This window comes from Agrilus planipennis, unplaced genomic scaffold, assembly GCF_000699045.2.
Source record: "Agrilus planipennis isolate EAB-ADULT unplaced genomic scaffold, Apla_2.0 scaffold149, whole genome shotgun sequence".
NCBI lineage: Eukaryota > Metazoa > Arthropoda > Insecta > Coleoptera > Buprestidae > Agrilus > Agrilus planipennis.
The window spans coordinates 22,397-41,794 of NW_020438906.1; the positions used below are offsets into that span (position 1 = coordinate 22,397).

A 19,398-nucleotide genomic window follows, 5' to 3' on the forward strand; every position below is an offset into this window, starting at 1 on the left:
TACGTGTAATTTAAATTAAAGTAAAATTAGTGTTACTTTTGTTGTTGCAGATTAGATGACAAATAACTTATGTTAGGGTTGTAAGATGTTACTTTTAGCAGAATGCATGCTGAACTGGAGTTATCTGTCAAACGATTTCTAACCGAGTTTTTAATGTTATTCATCTCTGAAAATAATGACTCGCAGGCATAGGTTGAGGAAAAAACATTGTTAAAATAGCATAAGCCAGCTTCTTCAAACAATTAAAAGTTGTTCATGTTTCCAAAATTTTGTTATTAGCATTTTCATTTGTATTACCTGCCAATCTTTCTGTTTCAATTAGTTTCCTTGTTTCAATAAAGTTTTGGATCCATATTGAACTAGACTTTATGATTGATATTAGTAACGTGCCCAAAATATTGTGTCGCGTGCCACTAATGGTACGCGTGCCACTAATGGTACGCGTGCCATTGGTTCGCCATCCCTTTCCTATAGGATCCACCAAAAAATAATTCTAATATCTTTTTAAGAACAGTGTTAGGCGCGTATTACTATTTTATTCATTTTTCAGAAAAATGTGGAAGACAATTATTCTTGAGCTCCTCATAATCTCATCTGTACAAATGATGGAAAGAAGAAAATGTTGCGAAGGTGAAAATTTGATAACGATGAACAGCACTTGTGCAGACGAAACGGAATTGGTAGCAGAATTTAAATGTGCAGAAACGTATATTTTGGACCCGAAAGACATATCTACGTATAATTTTACCCTAGACGAGCATAACTATTTAATTATTACACTAGAAAACTTCGTAGACATTTATGTTGTCCCAGACATGTAAGAAACTTCAAAAATTACATCGACCTAAAAAATTCTTTCATTTTTAATTCATGTTCGTAATATTAAAAAACAATTTAGGTATTGCTTAGGAAGACTTAACGAAACAGATGATGAATCAGAAGAGGCAGCTATAATATGTAAAACCGCCCCCGAAAATAATCCCAATAACATATCGTATTATATAAAAGCAACATGTTCTGCAATAGCTCTTTTTTTACTACTGGCAATTGTTTTGATTTATTTAGCGGTTCCAACATTGAAAGATTTATTAGTAAGTATATTAATTTGAACCGCTCCATCTAATGATAGAGTAAAAAAAAACAGGTGCAACTCAGTAAACGTGAAAGAAGTGAAACTTCTTTGGCGATCTCTACACATTTATAACGAATAAGTAATGATTGGTGAAAGAGAGAGTACAAGAATTTTCAGGATTTATATTTTTCAACATATTTTATCTTTAGTCCACCTAAGGAGTATTACTTTAATACGTTTTTATTATATTTATTTATTAAAATGGTCAAATAACAAAAAAGTGGTCAAATTTTTTTCGCTTGCGTTTTTTTTCCAAGTTCTTAAGAAACCGTAAACTATCAATAACTACAAGGAATTAGAATTAACACACTATAATACTCACTCTTAAATAAATATTAATTGTTGTTAAATAAACATTTAATGTAATACACTTACTGTAATATAACTGCACAGATATAACCAAAACATTAATTTAGCACTATAGTATTGGGATCAGTCATACACCATCTGGTGGCAAAATTTATAAATTTAATGAGGGAAAAATTCACATAGGAACACGTTAAAAAAGTAAAAGTTTTTTTGATGATGGAGTCGACGAAGTTTTCTTCTAAAGTTAAATCAAATAAAAAGTTAATATGTTCAGTGAAAAACTGCAATTGCACTTCAGACATAGATCTTCACCCTTCACCTACATTAACTAATTTCCAATAAAAACTAACCGTTTTATATATGTAAAAAATATATTCGGAAAATTAGAGAAAAAAGTAAACTAATAGAAGCTTGGATGAAAGCAGTAGGTATCAAAGAAGTGAATTCCGGAATAAAAATTTGTTCACGTCATTTNTATAATGAATATACATTATACTATAATATATGAGATGCCGGTCACTAACTACTGACGGTAATACCGATATGCGCATGCGCGCCCTTCTATTCTCATAGCCTGTCGCTTCGCGAGACGAAACGTTGCGAAACGTGTCGGTTTATTGCCTTGAGATTTTACTCTCAAAGAAGTTTCACTTCAAAAATATTACTTGGACGAGTTCAACTAGTGGTACAATAGAAAAATTTTATACTACATTCAATTTTTTTCTTTTACAGGGTAAATGCATCATTATAACAATCTTTTCACTGACAGTGGCTTACACAATTATGGCAGTTTTACAATTATACAACGATTTTCCGGGAGATTATTGCGTATATGCTGTTACAGGACTTTATCTATTTTTGTTAATAGCATTTTTCTGGCTGAACATACTTTCTTTTCACGTTTTGCAAAAAGTTATGTAAGTATACGTTTTGTATAAGGGTTCCATACAAACTTGTGTTATAAATAGTTCGTCCGTTACAGAAATCGACTCTCGAAGATTTGTCCCTCTTTTTCTGAGTATGTCTTAAGTTCCCCCCTAAAATCAGTCCCTAAAAGTATAATTACACTATTATAATTACTTCCTAAAAGTATAATTACACTATTATAATTACTTCCTAAAAGTATAATTACTTTTTTTGTGATGTGACTACAAATTTACGGTTTTCGGATTTTTTCCTTTACTTGTGCTACAAGACATTGCTTCGTGTCAAATTTCATGTCAACCGGCAGTACCCTATAGGTTTTGATTGCCTTACGATTGTCAAAATATGAGTTTGATTTTTTCACAGCATCAAGGGATTACAAATCTGAGCGTTTCATATTAATTTCAACTTGATAACTCCAAGCGTTAGTAAGAAAAAGGGTCTCGACGTACAGACAAACGGACTGTAAGAGTCCCCTTTTTCCTTTTAAGATATGGAACCCTAAAAATAACAATTATAGCGAAAAATCTAAGGTGGCGCAAATGATGCACTGTGCCCATCAAGTGGTCCCTTATTGTAGTTGTGTATTTTTGGGGCTCCAAATCTCGAAGATCCACCACTGGGTTCAAGTCAATTTATATGATAAAAGCGCGGCAAAGGTCGCATATGTTTTGACGAAAATATGTTTGTGTGAAATCGAAAGAAATGACGTAATTTCGAGTCCTTCATTAACAGTTTCCAAATTTTGACGCGCAAAATTTCGCTGTTCACAGTGGCTCAGCCATAGGCTAATCCAAGGTGACGCAAAGAAGGCAATCAAGAAAAATTAATTGGGCTCCGAATTTCCGAGATCCGCAATCAATAAAAAAAATTTTGCAAATGGCAGAATATCGAATATGATCCAATTGATGAGAAAAATAGTATTATCGGCAACTAATTGTACTGTTATACTTTCGCTTATGACTTTTTCGTAGTAGATCGGTCAGAAATAATTTGTTTCCTAATCAAAACTCATATTATAAATGCGAATGTGAGTGATTTCACACCCTAAGTACCCAACCGATCATCATGTACACACATTGTAAAGGGTATAGAAAAGGAAATAGGGTACCTTTTATCCATAAACAAATACTGTTCCCGAGGAATAAAAAAAATGTTTTATGTGGTCGTTTCACCATTGACACGTATTTAGGACATCAATATGCGAGCGAGCCACGGTAAAACCTATAGTGTTGTTCGGAAAGTCATTTCGTTTTTTTTTTGTGGAAATGAAAGACAGTTTTCGTATAATAAACAAATACTTTATTAAATTATATATTTTGACCGTTCTGGTCCAACACTTTTTGCCATCTTTCTGGTAGTAGCATAATTCCACGCTCATAAATTTTTTGGTCTTTGATGGCAAAAAACTGATCGAGGAAGTTTTTGACCTCCTCATTTGAGGTGAAGGTTTTACCGTCTAAAAAATTTTGGAGTGACCGGAACAAATAATAATCCGATGGTGCCAGGTCTGGAGAATATGGTGGGTGTAGCATTGTACAATTAAATCCTCTGTCGGGAAAAAACGAAATGACTTTCCAAACAACCCTATAGTTTCCTATAAATCTAAAGTTAGATTATTGCAAAACTGTACAGTAAAAAATCAAGATATGTATGGGGCAAAGATTTTTCATTTATCTTGGTTTCACATAAATAAAAAACCTTTGCCTAAATACATAGCTTCATTTTTTACCTTTTTTTTACCTCATTTTTTTGGGAAAAAAATAGCAACAAAATTGCAAAACTATTTTGGCGAACTCATACTATTCAATGTTTAGGCATCTGCAGCCAAGGTCCATCCTTTCGTATACGTTATAAAATATAAAATTACTGAAACGTAGATTAAATTGTATCCAAAATAATTAGTGGGTTGATTCAAGTTAAACTGATACAAAAACTGTCATTGACAGTGTAAACCATTAATATAATATAAAAAAAACCGAATATTATGATGTTATACAAAATCATTTAAAATGAATGAAATAATATTTAACCGATACATATTAATATGATAAGATTTGCAGTTTTTTAAGTGACGTCCTTCTAGTGATGTCCCTCTGAAATCTCAGTGTTATCTTTTAGCTATTGTTTTTTACAGTTTTTATAAATCACTGAACTAATCAAAGTAACAATGCAAAATTTAAATATGTACGCTGATGGTTTTAAAATTCCTAAGAGAATTATGTTTGAATGATGCTACTGAATTAGAAAAGGACATGGATGAAATATGTAAATGAAACGAAATCAAATTGAATGCAAATACATCAAAATAAAGTGATATTTTTATAAGAGCTTACACAAGTTACAACAAATAATTTAATAGTTAAAGAATTGCTGAAAATAAGGATTTAGGGATAATCAACGCTGAAAAAATAGTTTTTGATCAATCTTAACAATCTTATTTTTAATAAATCGATTAAAAAAGCCGCTGCGAATAAACATAAAAACACACACCGATACTTTTAATTCATCTTTCCCAAATTTCAAGAACGAAATTGAAAAGGGGAAACATTAGAAATAAAATATTCAGTTATCAATTACTGTGAAGAAAAAACGATGAACTACTACTGCGTTAAAATGTGCATTAGTGTTGTATTGAGTTATTATTTTGTTCGTGTTTGTTTAATAAATAAAATTTTTAAAAATACCTATTACATATTTTCTATGTAATTATAGGATGTTTTACGGGAGCACTGTAAAATGGTTCGTAATATACTCAGTGTATGGATTTGGTACGCCCATAATTTTGCTGCTTTCCGCCCTTTTGACTCGCAATCCAGGTATTGATGAGGACGTCTTGGATCATTTACATATGACATGTTGGTTTGGTAAGTACTTAATCTATATACTGTCGAATTTCTGTAACTCGAAATCTTTTCTATCTCGAATATTGTTTTACGCTTATTTCAAACCCTTTAACTCGAATTTTTGCTATCCTCTATACCTCTTCAATTTGAATTTCTATTGATTGTCATCAACCGCAACGGCAATAATCAGTTTTTCGACACTGCAGTTTTTAAACAGAACTGTTTACGGTAGGAAAAGACAACACGAACAAAGTACTTATTATTTATATTCTCTATATATAAGCAGGGCCGGACTAAGATTTTTCCAGGCCCTGTGTAACTTGCTGATGGAGGTCTACTAAAATTTAAAAATGTTTAATACAAAGCTTTGACTATTTGAGCTTATATGTGTCTAATCATAGATTTAAAGTTTCTAGTTTTAAAAGTGTGAATAAATCTACTAAAGTGTGAATAGCATACACGTAGAAATTGAGGTAGTTGACTAGTTGTGAATGAATTTATAAACAAAACGAATAAAAGCAATTGAAGAAACATGAAAATTGATAGATAAAGACAGAAAATAATAATTTCGATGTTTAGGAAAGTTTTTCACATTATGAAATCATCATCAAAAGATCGCCAGTCCTGGTTGGACAGGCACCTCCACTTTTTTAAATCCTTAGCTAATTTTCACATTTCCCACATTTCCCACCCGTAACTATTTGCGAACAGCAATTTAATCTAAGCCTACCTCTACTCCTCTTAACTCCTGTTTCTACTTCTAATATGTCTCTAACTAGCTTTTCATGCCTGAGAAGGTATCCCACCAACCTGTTTCCCCTACTTCTTATTGACTTCCATAGCGACCAGAGGCGCAACAAGGGGGGTCCACGGGTGCCCGGGCACCCACTCGATTGAGTTGGGCACCCGGTCAATTCCAATCGATTCAGATAATAACCCGGTTCAAACAGTTCAAGTTCGTAAATGAACAGCCGAAATGATATTTTTTTTTAGTCATTTATAGTATTTTGATGAGAGCAGCCGAACTTGATTTTTTTGATTTTTCTAATTATTTTCATTAATGACCTTTTTTTTAAGTCATTTATAGTATTATGATGAGAACTTTTTTTTGCTGAGCACCCAGTCAAATTGTAACATTGTTGTCCCCTGATAGCGACCTCTATTCTCCTATTTTTCTAATACCTCCTCATTTTTTACCTTATTCTCAATACACTGTATCCTCATCATTCATCTATAACACCGCATGTCGAACGCTTGGAACCGTTTGTTTTCCGCCGCAGCCACCGTCCATATTTCGCACCCGAATAACGCCGCACTCCAGACATACACCTCTAATAATCTTTTTCGAATTTCTAAATAAACCGTTACAAGCAGAGAAGCGACTTCTTTAATAAAAGCGACTCGACCCTACGCTATTTTTTGTTTTATATCTCTACTGCTCCTTCCATCCTGAGTTATCTGACTTCCTACGTACCGAAAATCAGATAGTTCTTCTAATTATTCATATCCTATATTTATATTCGCTCCTTCCCTACATCTTATTCCCGGGCTCTTTAATTTTTCTATCATTTTTTCTGTTGTTATGCGTAAAACTAAAACAGCCTCCCTGCGTTTTATGAAATAAAAATGATTTTAAACAATCATCATATTCATAAGTATACAATGTGAAACAAAGCAAATCTGGTTGACCTAATTTTAAAAAATAAGTTACTTTTAAGATGAGTGGGGACGCAAACTTTCTTTGCCTTTTTTTTGGGAAAAAACAAAAATTATGTTTGTAATGTCCATTTTCATCATGACCTCGATTTCAATGTTAAGTATTACTAAAGAACATAGCCTGTCTTCTAGCATGATAATTCTGAAGCGATTTTTAATAATTTTTAGAAAATTTTCTTTTCATCTCGATAAAGAAGTACGGTATTTTTTGTTATTTTACACAGTGCATGTTTAAGGTGGAAAATTAGAAACTTAAGTTTCATCCTGATGATCTCGGTCAGGACAAATTCATGAAATTATTGTATTTTCGATAATCTTTGACACGTATCAACGAGGGTGAAACCGCGGGTAAAAGTTTGTTCCTAATCATTTAATCAATGAATTGTATTAGTTTTTTTAACTTTCTTACAATTTTAGTGACGAACTTGCTCTAAACACCTATTCAGCGGTGGATTTACACTAGTGGCACTAATGGCAAATGCCCTGACTTGAGATTTTTTTACGCTATTAGAAAATATTTTAAAAAAGTGTAAATTAACAAGTAAAGCTATTAGAGCTTAAAAATCCGATAATCGTTTCAAATTACTTTTTTTCAATATTTGGACATGATGGTTAAGTACCAAATCTCGATTTCACTAACGATTCGAATATTGTTTCCAAAGAACACAACTTTTTTCGAAATTTTTCGTCAGCAATATTCTCGAATGGGTCAACTGATTTTGATAGGATTTACGGTATACGGCGCAGTTTTTTGAACGTTAGCTTCTTTTGATCTCAAAACATCCAAGATCTGATGGATACTCGATTTTCGAAAATCGGTCTAAAATCAATAATCTCCCAATTTTGAAAAACTAGTAGTTTTTACAGTGGAAAGTCAAAAAGTATTCTAAACCCTCATCCACTTTGCGTAGAATATGGGTAATGGGGTGGCATTTTTACGGTGTCCGCGGGTGTATCAAAGGGAAGTTTGTTTATATGAGATAATTTAAAAGAAGTCGCTAAATTTACGATACACGAATTTTTCGTATTTTATCTATTACAAAATTATCAATAAAATGGACATTTTTGTAATTTTACAGGATCAAAGTCCACAATGGTTTTTGTCTACGGCCCAGTATTAATTTTGTTAATTTCCACTTCTGCCATTATTTTATATACGGTGAAAAAATTATGGAATGACGTGGACCCCAATAACGTGACAAGAAGAATAGTAGTTCTACGATGCAAGTGAGTTAACTTGTGCGACATGCTGCAAACAGTGCGAACTTTAGGCCACTTTCACACAGTGCGATAACGACACGATTTACTGCACGCGATTCAAAAAACTTTTCGTCAACAATATTCTCGAACGGATCAACTGATTAGCGTAGCTTTTGAGCTTTAGCTATGATTTTAAAACGTCTAGATCTAATGAATACTCGAAATCAATAACTTCCCAATTTTGAAAAATTAGTAATTTTTATAACGGAAAGTCAAAAAGTATTCTGAAAGTATAGCAGCATTAAGGGAAGATCCGACCCTGAATGCGACACCTAATTAAGAGTATCAATTACCAACAGAAAAAATTAGATCCGATATGTTTTCCGAGAAATATTTAAGGAGGTTCGGATTCCCGAATAATATTGTATAAAAAAAATATGAGTGCTGTCAGCACAGGGCAAAGTAGTATTACGTAAATGAAAGTTATTATCAGCAATTTCTTATGCTGAAGTGTATGATGTGTTGCATAACAATTCCTTTAAATTTCATTCATTAATTACAATACGTCTATTAAAAAAACATAATGGCCGACATCAGTGACAATGCGGCAACAATTGAAAAAGAATGATGGCCGACAACGGCAACAATTAGGAAAGAATGATGGCCGCTACTACGTCATAGTATTGTTCACAAAAGTGATCACCCCAAGCAATGATGCAGTTTCGAGCTCATAATGACTGATAGGGGGAAAGAACTGGTTCACTTCACTTCACTTCACAAAGAAGTAGCGTTGCTCAAAAAATAGTAAATAACTAATTGTACAAGACACATCTACAAAATATGATTTGGTGAAATTGTTAAATATTAGAAATGGAACAAATTTGACCCTAAGTATTAAAAAATCAGATGAAAACCAAAGTTCAAACCCCCTACATGGTGAAACTTCACAGCTCATTAATTTTACTTTGACGTTTTATTTAACTTGGTGGTTCTTAAAATTTTCATTGCTACTTTTTATCGCAAAAAGTCGTTTATAAGAATTGGGGTTAGCTTTTGTAACATAATATTTGTTAAAAGTTTGACTTAGCGTGACGAAGAGGGAGGGAGGGGTCCAAAAAGGTGGATGACACCTAAACAGAAATATTTCGTTTCCAACTTTAAACATTTCTTTCTTTCTAGATGTTTACTAATATTTTATATGTTTCTTATAATGGGTATTACATGGATGATAGAGACATTAGCATTTTTTATGAATGATATTCATGAATACGTGAAATACGTTTGGTATGTGGTGTTATTTTTTTTATGGCCAAATTTTAATTAATCAATTTATTTATGTTTTAGGAACGTAATTTATTTTAACGATTTTATTCAAGCAGTTTTACTCTTTCTGGTACTCGTTATATTAAGAAAACGAACTTTGCGAGGTTTAGGTATGTTTGGATTTTTCTGTGTTAATTGTCCCCAAAAATGTCGTACTGTAATAGACGAAGAGGATGGAAATCAGCCATTTGTGCCAGAAAACAAGTCTTACATATAAACCTATAAAGTTAGAAACACGGCTTTTCATTTTTGTTAAATAAAGTCCTAAAAATGACCATGTATTTTTTGTATGTTCTTAAATTACAATTGAAAAAATTACTAAAAAACAAAATGATGTCTGTGTATGTATGATGAATTTTGATTAATTATGATACTTGATGATTTCATGAATCCATGGTCATAGATTCCATGATTCATCTCTGGAAACTAACATTACACATACAAAACAGTTAAGATTCAGCTTTATACACATATCACAAATAAAGTTTTAAATGAATTGTGAATCGATTTAAAAAAGAAATTTAAATAATTGTTTTTTTAAATTGTTCATTTTTAAAGGTAAAATCCGTTAGTAATATTTAGTGTTGGTAAACACTACATTCTTGCTTGCGCTGTAACATAACCTTACAATTAACGAACCAAAACAGTAATAAAATCGCACAAACAAAATAATTATAAGAAGTAACTAATTAATAATTAAAAACCGGTAATAAAAACGATTATTTACAATGTACAATAATAATAAACTCAAGTGCCTGTTAGTGAAATGATAAACTCATGTAGGTGATATCCCTTACAAGGTATCAAATGACCGCTCGAATTTTATTGAAACTACACGTATTAATTATTGATAAGGATCGATTTAATGTTAGAACAGAATAAACTTGAATAAACGAAGACAATGTATCGAGTTAGAGGGTTAATTATAATATCTGTACATGTGACACTCATGGCAGCCGAACTAGGACCAAAACTACCTGAAAAGCCTGTTATTGCTGTTAATAAGTGTTGTGAGTCATATGAAGTAATGGTCAAAAATCATTGCACGCACATAAATCAGACTAATGAGACTATGTGGTATCCAACATTTACATCTAAGGATGGTAGACTATTGACAGGAATTGAATACAAGTAAAACCATACAAAGGTAGATGATAAGAGCAAAATAAAATTAATGAATGTCTGTTTCAGAATATTAAATGGTAATCCAGACTGTGGATCAACACAAAAATGGCCTATTTATCATTATCAAAATTCTAGTGATGTACTTAAGCTTTTACCAAATGGTGTCTTACGCCATTATTTGTTTTTTGAAAAAGAAAATGATGAGGAGAAAGAAGAAATGAAAGAAGAACAAGAAAACTCAAAAGGTTTAATGTTTCAAGACTATGTCCCAGGAAAATATTGCTTGGAAAAGGTAAACCTATGCACATTTATGTTAAAAATATATGCATATAAAACAAGTTATAGAGAATTGATGAAAATTTGGTGAGTGAATATGCCCTCGTCTGTGCCCCAGAACACCATAAAACTGACTGGACAAGTACAAAATTTTTGTTGCTCAATATAATCAATCCTGTAACACATGCTGTCAACATAGCATGTTTTCTTATAATTGCAATCGTTTACTTTATTATGCCCACATTAAGAGATCTGGTAGGTAACATAATCACAACTCTACTAATTTGCCTTATCATTTATCAAGCAGCAGATATGACCAGATTGTTGACAATTTTTACCAATCATATTAGCATAATTATTGCAGGTACAGTTTTTGATTTATGTGGTAATTGTAAAGGTTTAATTTAATAATACTTTTACTTTTAGAAATTGTTTGTTATATAGCCCTATTGGCAGCTTTCTTCTGGATCAACAGCTTAGGATATTACATTTGGAAAACGTTTAGGTATATCAAATTGCCATTTATTTCTTCTGATTATATATTAATTATTGTTTCATATTCATCACAGATCCAGAAACGTGTTCCTAAGGATAACGGATAAAAAGAAATATTGTTATTATTCAATTTATGTTTGGTCATGTACAATTCTCATGGGATTCCTTGCAGTTTTTGGACATTTTGCGTTAGATTATCCTCAAGTTAGAAGATTAACATTTGAGGGAGAACAAGAGGCAATAGGTAAGTACCCTTTTGCTTCTGTTTACTTCAATCTAAATACGTAATTTTGATTATTTTTTTTCTTCAGGTTCCTTAGGAATTATAATATTTTTTGTACCTGTAGCTTTTACAATTCTTGTAAACGTATTTTTCTTCGCCGCCACTGTTAAAGTACTCAACAGGATGAATACTTACGGCAGGATACATCACAAATTAAAACACAGGTGAAGGAGAATTTAAACTCATCTAAACTGCATGTGTAGCTTTGTTTTAATATTTTCCTTCATAATGATTTAAATTTTGCTAATGGTCCTCCTGAATCCCTAAATTGTCCACTAGAACTTTATTATATCTTATATTAGAGCTTTTCTACAGCTTCAACTGTGCTGATGCTCTAAAATACTCTTGTGAGGTGTCTGGTAGTAACTCTAGTGTTTACTGAATTGAGTTCCACTATTTTTGATATAAATTAATCTTACCAAAAATAGTATCCAACTTAACCCCACAGAATCAAGGTAAAAATCATGTTCTTACCTCAGTGGCTAAACTTCTTTTAGAATTTTTTGGGGCCTTGTGTATTCTGTAATGTGTTTAAGTCTTCTAGGGGTGATGAATGCTTTTAATAATTTCGACTAATAATTTTTTTCATTTTTAATTGGATTTATATCTTAATCCAGAAAATAGGTCATTTTTTATCATTCACTTATCATAAAATATACCAAATTACATATATAACCCAAGCAAGCACTAAACTATGCTCTGTATCTAGACCTGACGAAAACAGAATATGGAAAAGGGCTCTGATAAGTATTTTTGTACTTGATTAAGTTGCGTATTTCTCAAAAAATAAAACTTCTTTCTTGTTAATAATTCGGAGGATTGATTTGTTCACTATTTTTCTATTAAGTGCAAAGATTGAAGATGAAGTATCAATAGGGAAAGCAAGAGCAGTGACGTTTAACACAATTTTAATTGAGTATTTCCCTTTCCCCACTTTCCTTGTGAATTGTTCATTTCATGTTTTGCTAAGTGTCGCGTTTTTGTTCTTTACAGCTTTCGCATGTTTCTTTTATTATTTTTGGAGATGACCATAGCATGGTTGTTCTTCCTGTTGTCTTTTTCGAAGTATGACGGTCTCGTCTACTGTTACGTCATCGTCAACACATTCCAGGGGCCGCTCATTTTGTACATTTGCGTTTTCAATCAACGTCACGTGTCATACCTCATTAGAAAAACGTGCTGTTACAGCGTTTGTGCCTGTTCTTGCTGTCGACCGGAGCCCGAATGCGAATGGGGTGACGAAATGACCGCAATGAACACGGGAATTTACTAAATAGTAGTAGAGTTGCATTAGAAAGGAGGAAATAGATCTCGAAGTATTTATTGTATTTAAAAGAAATATTTGCCATGACTTTTTATTGGTTTGTTATTTGTAAATTTCGTTTTCGAGCTGAAAAACGTGTTCTTTTATGCCATTGACAAATAATTTGTATTTTGTTTTATTTTTAGTGAGCTCAAATATTGTTAACTAACGAAATATTTAATTAATTGCACAGAGGCAGCTATTATCGGATTGATATTTATCTTGTACATTTCCTATTATTTTGTGGGTAGGATTGATATTTATCTTGTACATTCCCTATTATTTTGTGGCATTCCAAAGGCTATTTACTTAATTTTTATAAGCACATTGCAGCTGTTTTTATATGATATTGTGTACAAGTTCAAACTTTAAAAAAAAACCTAAACTATGAAACCATAGTTATACGTATATTAAGTTTATATTATTATGAGAGGTGTTTTCGCCTTAATAATTATTTGACATATACACTTTTTGTATTATACCAAACTAATTAATAAAGTAAGTAACAAAAATATGAATACGATTTTTCCTATCTATTCTGTCCCATCAATAACAAAAAAAAAATAAATCGTTCATATAGAGAATGTAGACTTATTGTAATTCTCAAAAGACTCACCTGGCTGAAGAGATGACCTTCTGGCCTTTTAATTAATGACGATAATTGGCATCGAACGACCAAATGGCAATCATCAAGAACAGTATTGAAAAATCTTCTTGTAGGCAACAGAGCTTCCAAATCGGTAATTAACTCCAAAAATCGTTCACAGTAATGAAGCTGGCAAAAATAATAATAAAAACAATTAAAACTGTAAAAACATTGAAATTAATAAAATACCTTATCGACTAATAGCAATCCCTCATATGGAATTGTTTCCAAAATAGAAAGAAACCTTAAAATAAGCTTTTGTAAAAATGTTCTTTCCCAATTGAGCTTTTCTAACTGTTCTGAGGTTTCTTGTTTATCCCTTTTCTGAATTGCACGCCAGTATTTTCTCCATCTAGGATTTTGCCTAAATTCTTGTTCTCTTCGAGAAGGTTGCAATGAAACCCACATTGACAATGAAACTAGTCTTTTAACTTGCTCTCTACATAATGCAACTTCCATACTGTTAAAACAGTGATTGAGGAAAACTAAAAGAGCTGTTTGTTCTTTCAATGTTACTGTCAACTCATCTTCTAAACATGCTTTCAACACTTGATGAAAGAAATTGGGAAAATATTCGTGGTTCTTCTTAAATACCTGCGAGGAGAAACAATTACAGAAATAAATAAATCTGAGTTGAAAAACCACAATCACTTACTTGCCAAGGAGGCACTCTCTCACGAAATTTTTCATTCAACATTGCAACTATTGACATCATATGGGCATGGGTTGCATTGGGGCCATAGTTTGGCCATAAAAAGTTCTCTAAATACTGACTGAATTCTAAAACCATTATTCTACGGACTGAAAAGCTAAAATAAACGCAAAACGTAAGTCTAACGTATACAAAAAATAAACATAATACACACTTGCTACCCTTAATGTCAACCAAATAAATATCTTCCACAACATCTGAATCGAAAGGTAGGTGCTCATGGGATGTATGGGGGGCCCAATATTTTTCCGCTAACTTAAAAATCAAAAATTTGCAATTTTAAGGTTATACTATAGAAATCATTTTATTTACCAACCTGAGTTAATCTATCAGCATTTATTTGCTCCACTGTAGGAGCTACTAATTTAGTCGCTTCTTCGTTACTCTGAACCATTATATTAACCAAATTAATAGTGTAGAACCTTTGCAAATTAAAAAACGCAAATTGTTTTGAGTATATAAAACCGTTGTAAATTGTAACCATAGACAAGAGAGAACATAGAAGAGAGTAGATCTAATTGATGGCTGTATTACATGTTTGTGAACAATCCTTTGAATATGGCACCCGATATCAATAATCGTCTTATTTAAACTCTGCAAATGAGTTGTCGGTCCTTTGCTAGTTCTAAATCTGTAGGTAGCGCAATAGTGCGTCCATCAGTTTTGATAAAAAAAAGAAAATTGTTTCGAATGCAGGCAGAAATAATATCGATTTATTCAAAAATTAATAAAAATATCATAATTTAATTGACGACAATCGATTGTGCATCATTTGTGCTTGAAGAGTAAGCCATTACGGTAACCGGAATTTTTGTATGAATATTAGTGATAATTACCATCGACGTTTACTAATGTACATTCCTTAGCGGTCAGAATTGTGGTACAACAAAAGAAAGAGACAGAACGAAGTTTCGGACAATATCCATCTCTTTTACGATAGTGCGTGAGCGTGTCATGAAAGAGATAGCACTAGTCCGAAACCATACGCCATCTCCCTCACTTTTCGAGCCAAGAAATTATTACAACGACATACGGCTAAGCCACGTCCATTAATATATGTCTATGATAATTACAATACTTAATTTTTCAATGGCTTTAGTATGAACATACTATTATTTATCATTCACCAATGGCGCACGCGTGTTAGTAATATCAATTAAAAATTATTATAATTAAAGGATTGAATATATCTATCTTTGACAGTATCTTTGGCCTTTGACATATCTTTGAGATGGTCCTTGAGGCAAGGTCATAAATAAGGAATATATTATCTATGGAATATACATATTATTTATCATAGACATATATTGATGGACGTGCCTTAGCCGTATGTCATTGTAATAATTTCTTGGCTCGAAAACTGAGGGAGATGGCGTATGGTTTCGGACTAGTGCTATCTCTTTCATGACACGCCAACGCAAATCGTGAGAGAGATGGATATTGTCCTAAACTTCATTCCATCTCTTTCGTTTGTTGTACCACAAACCACAATTCTGACCGCTAAGGCATGTCCATTAGTAAACGCCGATGCATATGATCATATTATTTCTATGAAACAACAAATGGCCCTGTGCCATAATTTCAATGAAAAATTAAGTATTATATGTAGTTATTACTAATAAATAATATAAAGACAAATTCCGATTACCATAATCGCTCAATCTTCAAGCACAAATGACGAACAATCAATTGACATCAATTAAATTATGATGTCCCGAATCAGTTTTCCTTTTTTTAAATAACTAGTGTACGCACAATTATGCTTCTTACATATTTAGAATCCGCAAACGACGTAAACTGTATTGGTAAAGTTTGAATTAGCAGATTATTTATATCGCGTGCTACTTTCACACGACTGAAATAAAAACCGGCTATATGTACATCAAATATAATAGATACACAAAGAAAAAATGGTAAAATTGTACATCATTATCTATGGGCACAAAAGTAGCAGATACTTTTGCTAGACTATTTTTCTTTGTTTTAGTTATTAGCAATTATTTAAAAAATTATTGATATTTAAGTTAGTTAAATATATTCATTTCTTTACTAATTTGGTTAAATCGAGTGTTACATATTAATATTCACTCAATTTTATATATGTAAAAGTAAATAAAAACACCCTTCTCCCTGCTGATTTAGCTGGCTCTAAATTTTCGACCCATGTTCTGAACTTAAGAAAATCTGGCAATACACCTTACAAATTCTAAAAACTACTTTGTTCCTGTTGTACTCCTGCTTCATAGAAGCTTTTATAGCAGAGAATACAGCTCTGTATTGTGGGAAACATAAGTAGCTCGTTGACAGTAATCGATTTAAATAAAATGCTTACTTCATAGCAACACAGAATTTTTATTTTACAAGTAAATTATTTTTTTAATTAACTGATTATACCGACTGCAATCTAAAACATATAAAACAATTAAAAAGAAAATGTGCGATTTGTAGTTGATGTCTACAGCGTAGTGCAGAAGGCAGTGACACATAAATAAATGGATAAATATTTACTTTTCTAAATTCGAAGGTTATTTGTATATAGCAAATTTTTAATTTTTACTTACAAAATGAACAGTTTTAAAGTACACGAAGATATAAATTTGTAAGTTTTCATACTTTAATAAATTAGTTCCTTCCTTTTTAGTGTATAATAATTTTTTTATTACAGATATATAACTAAAGATAAGTTTTACTTAGAATCAAAGTCTTCATCTGCTGTGCTTATAATTGACAGGATTTCTGAACTTCTCAGCATACAAAACGACACCAAGTCAATACCGACGTCATGCACATGGAAAGTAATATATGGTTTATTAGGAAGTGTCCCTCTTTTGGCAGGATCTTACCTTATTGTAGCAACAGGCCGGGAACATGTAGGTCACATTGCTGGGCACTCAATTTGGCGCTTAACTAATTTCGAACTTATACCTTATCTAAGGAGCACCTTACACTTAAACCAACAACAATTAGAAGACAACCAAGCATATGTCACTATGGTAGAACAAGTGTTAAACACTCCAAACTTTTACTTCAGTTACACATATGATTTATCACATACCATGCAAAGATTGCATGAAACAGACCCTACATTCTTAAATCAGTCCTTATTAGAACGTGCTGATCAACGTTTCATCTGGAATAAGTACTTACTTAGCTCTTTTTACGACCCAGTATACCATAAATTCTGTTTGCCATTAATTCACGGTTTTGTGTCTATAAACATATGCACAATAAATGCAGCAAGCTTTTCTTGGTCTATAATTTCAAGACGATCGATATACCGAGCAGGAACCAGATGGTTTAAAAGAGGTATTGATAAAAATGCAAATGTAGGAAACTTCGTAGAAACAGAACAAATTGTTGAATATGAAGGGGACAGGTACAGTTTTGTACAATTAAGAGGCTCCGTCCCGTTGTTCTGGGGACAAACGCCCAATCTCTTGTATAAACCACCAATTCAAATCACAGAAGAAGACCAGGAACTTGCAAAGCAAGTTTGCGCTAAACATTTGGAATCTTTGACTCTAATGTACGGTAAAGTGGTTTTGATTGATTTAATCGATCATAAAGGGATGGAAGAAAAATTACAATTAGATTTTGAGAATACAGTGAAGAGTCTAAACTTCAGCTCTGTTCATTACGAACCTTTCGATTTTCATAAGGAATGTCGTCACATGAGATGGGACCGATTATCAATTTTAGTTGATAGGGTTGCTAACGACCAAGACGAAATGGGATATTTTCTGTTAATGAGAGACGGATCTCTGGCTTCCTTACAAGAGGGCGTCTTCCGTACCAACTGCATCGATTGTCTTGATCGTACTAACGTCGTTCAGAGTATTTTAGCTCGCCGTTCTCTGATAAACGTATTAAAAAAACTGGGAGTGTTGCAACCCTTACAAACGACCGAAGACTACCCCAATTTTGAATATTTGTTTAAACAGGTATGGGCTGACAACGCGGATTATATAAGCATTCAGTATTCAGGTACGGGTGCTCTGAAAACAGATTTTACGCGAACTGGTAAACGTACAAGGGTTGGTATGTTGTATGATGGAATTAATTCCTTAACTCGTTATTATAAAAACAACTTCAGTGACGGATTTCGGCAAGATGCAATAGATTTGTTTCTAGGTAATTGTAAAGTAAAATACCCCTTGAAAGTTGAACGTGGCTGGAGGTATGTAACGATGCCATCCGTATTACTTGTTGCTTTTGCTATGTTCGTAGCCTGTGCTACGTTACCTTCAGAACATTCCAGCGAGTCCTTGTTGTTTCTTCTGTTTTGGGGTTGCATGGTGGCTACTACGTCCGCAGCTATCTTACGACATGGTACAGAATTCGTCGATGTCCCCAGGCTAACCACTTCCACTTAGCAAATTATTTAAATAATCGTGATCACGAATGCAATTGCAATTCTTTAGAAATTATTATTATAAGTGGTGTAAGTTAAGCTGAAATATCATTTAATGATTGTAATTATTATATTAATTTCCTTAATAAATAAAAATCTCATTTCACAGCAACCTTCTTATTTCTAGCATTAAATATGTAAATATTAAGACTGAGAATTCTTATTTGTTATAGCGAAAAATAGCACAATTATAATTCAATTAAATACACTGGAAATATAAAGCAAAAAACAATTGAAATTAAAACTACCTAGTTCCTCTCCTAGACAACGTCACATTTTATTATTAATATTTATTCCCAAACAATTTTACATTAATTTAAAATAAAACTTTCCTTACCTTTCATTTACAAAAACTGCAACATTCCGTTTTACTGTGATAAATACAATAAAGTCTACCCAACAGACAAAACTTTCCTGCCAAATTAAAAAATTCATAAAATACTACAACTGTAATATAAATACGTAATAAAGGCAAGTTATTTCACCACTTTTTTCTTTATTGCAGAAAAAGTAGAGCAAACAAGTTACAAAATTTCACTTAGTGTATTAAAAATCTGAACTACATTAACAAAAAAAAAAAGAAAAGAATTTCCTAATGATAAAGACGACGTAAATTCAAAAAATGTTAACTGGTGTATGTAATTCATTTCAGGCTGGTGGCCCTCAAAATAAATTATTACAATTAATAGTAATAATA

The 19,398-nt window shown here is 32.3% G+C and overlaps 4 protein-coding genes across 5 annotated transcripts in view; 3 read left to right on the forward strand and 1 right to left on the reverse strand.

Moving 5' to 3' along the window:
- LOC108736434 (G-protein coupled receptor Mth2-like) overlaps window positions 1–9,724 on the forward strand; it is an 11,708-nt gene extending 1,984 nt beyond the window's left edge. For both annotated transcript variants that reach the window (XM_018468869.1, XM_018468870.1), the window contains exons 2-8: window positions 551–817; window positions 899–1,091; window positions 2,174–2,358; window positions 5,081–5,232; window positions 8,007–8,154; window positions 9,307–9,411; window positions 9,472–9,724. In XM_018468869.1, coding sequence (XP_018324371.1) covers window positions 555–817; window positions 899–1,091; window positions 2,174–2,358; window positions 5,081–5,232; window positions 8,007–8,154; window positions 9,307–9,411; window positions 9,472–9,667 — 1,242 coding nt within the window. In that variant the 5' untranslated portion in view covers window positions 551–554 and the 3' untranslated portion in view covers window positions 9,668–9,724. The remainder of the gene's footprint in view (window positions 1–550; window positions 818–898; window positions 1,092–2,173; window positions 2,359–5,080; window positions 5,233–8,006; window positions 8,155–9,306; window positions 9,412–9,471) is intronic.
- A 161-nt stretch (window positions 9,725–9,885) lies between these two features.
- Window positions 9,886–13,450, forward strand: LOC108736433 (probable G-protein coupled receptor Mth-like 5). Its single transcript, XM_018468868.1, has 7 exons — window positions 9,886–10,581; window positions 10,642–10,867; window positions 10,921–11,215; window positions 11,278–11,356; window positions 11,421–11,590; window positions 11,658–11,793; window positions 12,623–13,450. Exons 1-7 carry the CDS (start codon window positions 10,352–10,354, stop codon window positions 12,900–12,902), a joined length of 1,416 nt encoding a protein of 471 aa, XP_018324370.1. The 5' UTR covers window positions 9,886–10,351; the 3' UTR covers window positions 12,903–13,450.
- Window positions 12,812–14,795, reverse strand: LOC108736435 (RNA helicase aquarius). Its single transcript, XM_018468871.1, has 6 exons — window positions 14,607–14,795; window positions 14,445–14,545; window positions 14,234–14,387; window positions 13,768–14,172; window positions 13,549–13,707; window positions 12,812–12,898 (listed from the first exon to the last, which is right to left on the reverse strand). Exons 1-6 carry the CDS (start codon window positions 14,772–14,774, stop codon window positions 12,896–12,898), a joined length of 990 nt encoding a protein of 329 aa, XP_018324373.1. The 5' UTR covers window positions 14,775–14,795; the 3' UTR covers window positions 12,812–12,895.
- A 1,783-nt stretch (window positions 14,796–16,578) lies between these two features.
- LOC108736424 (phosphatidylinositide phosphatase SAC1) lies at window positions 16,579–18,809 on the forward strand. Its single transcript, XM_018468843.1, has 2 exons — window positions 16,579–16,889; window positions 16,956–18,809. The coding sequence occupies exons 1-2, from the start codon at window positions 16,855–16,857 to the stop codon at window positions 18,661–18,663; spliced, it is 1,743 nt and encodes a 580-aa protein (XP_018324345.1). The 5' UTR covers window positions 16,579–16,854; the 3' UTR covers window positions 18,664–18,809.
- Window positions 18,810–19,398: the final 589 nt, after the last annotated feature.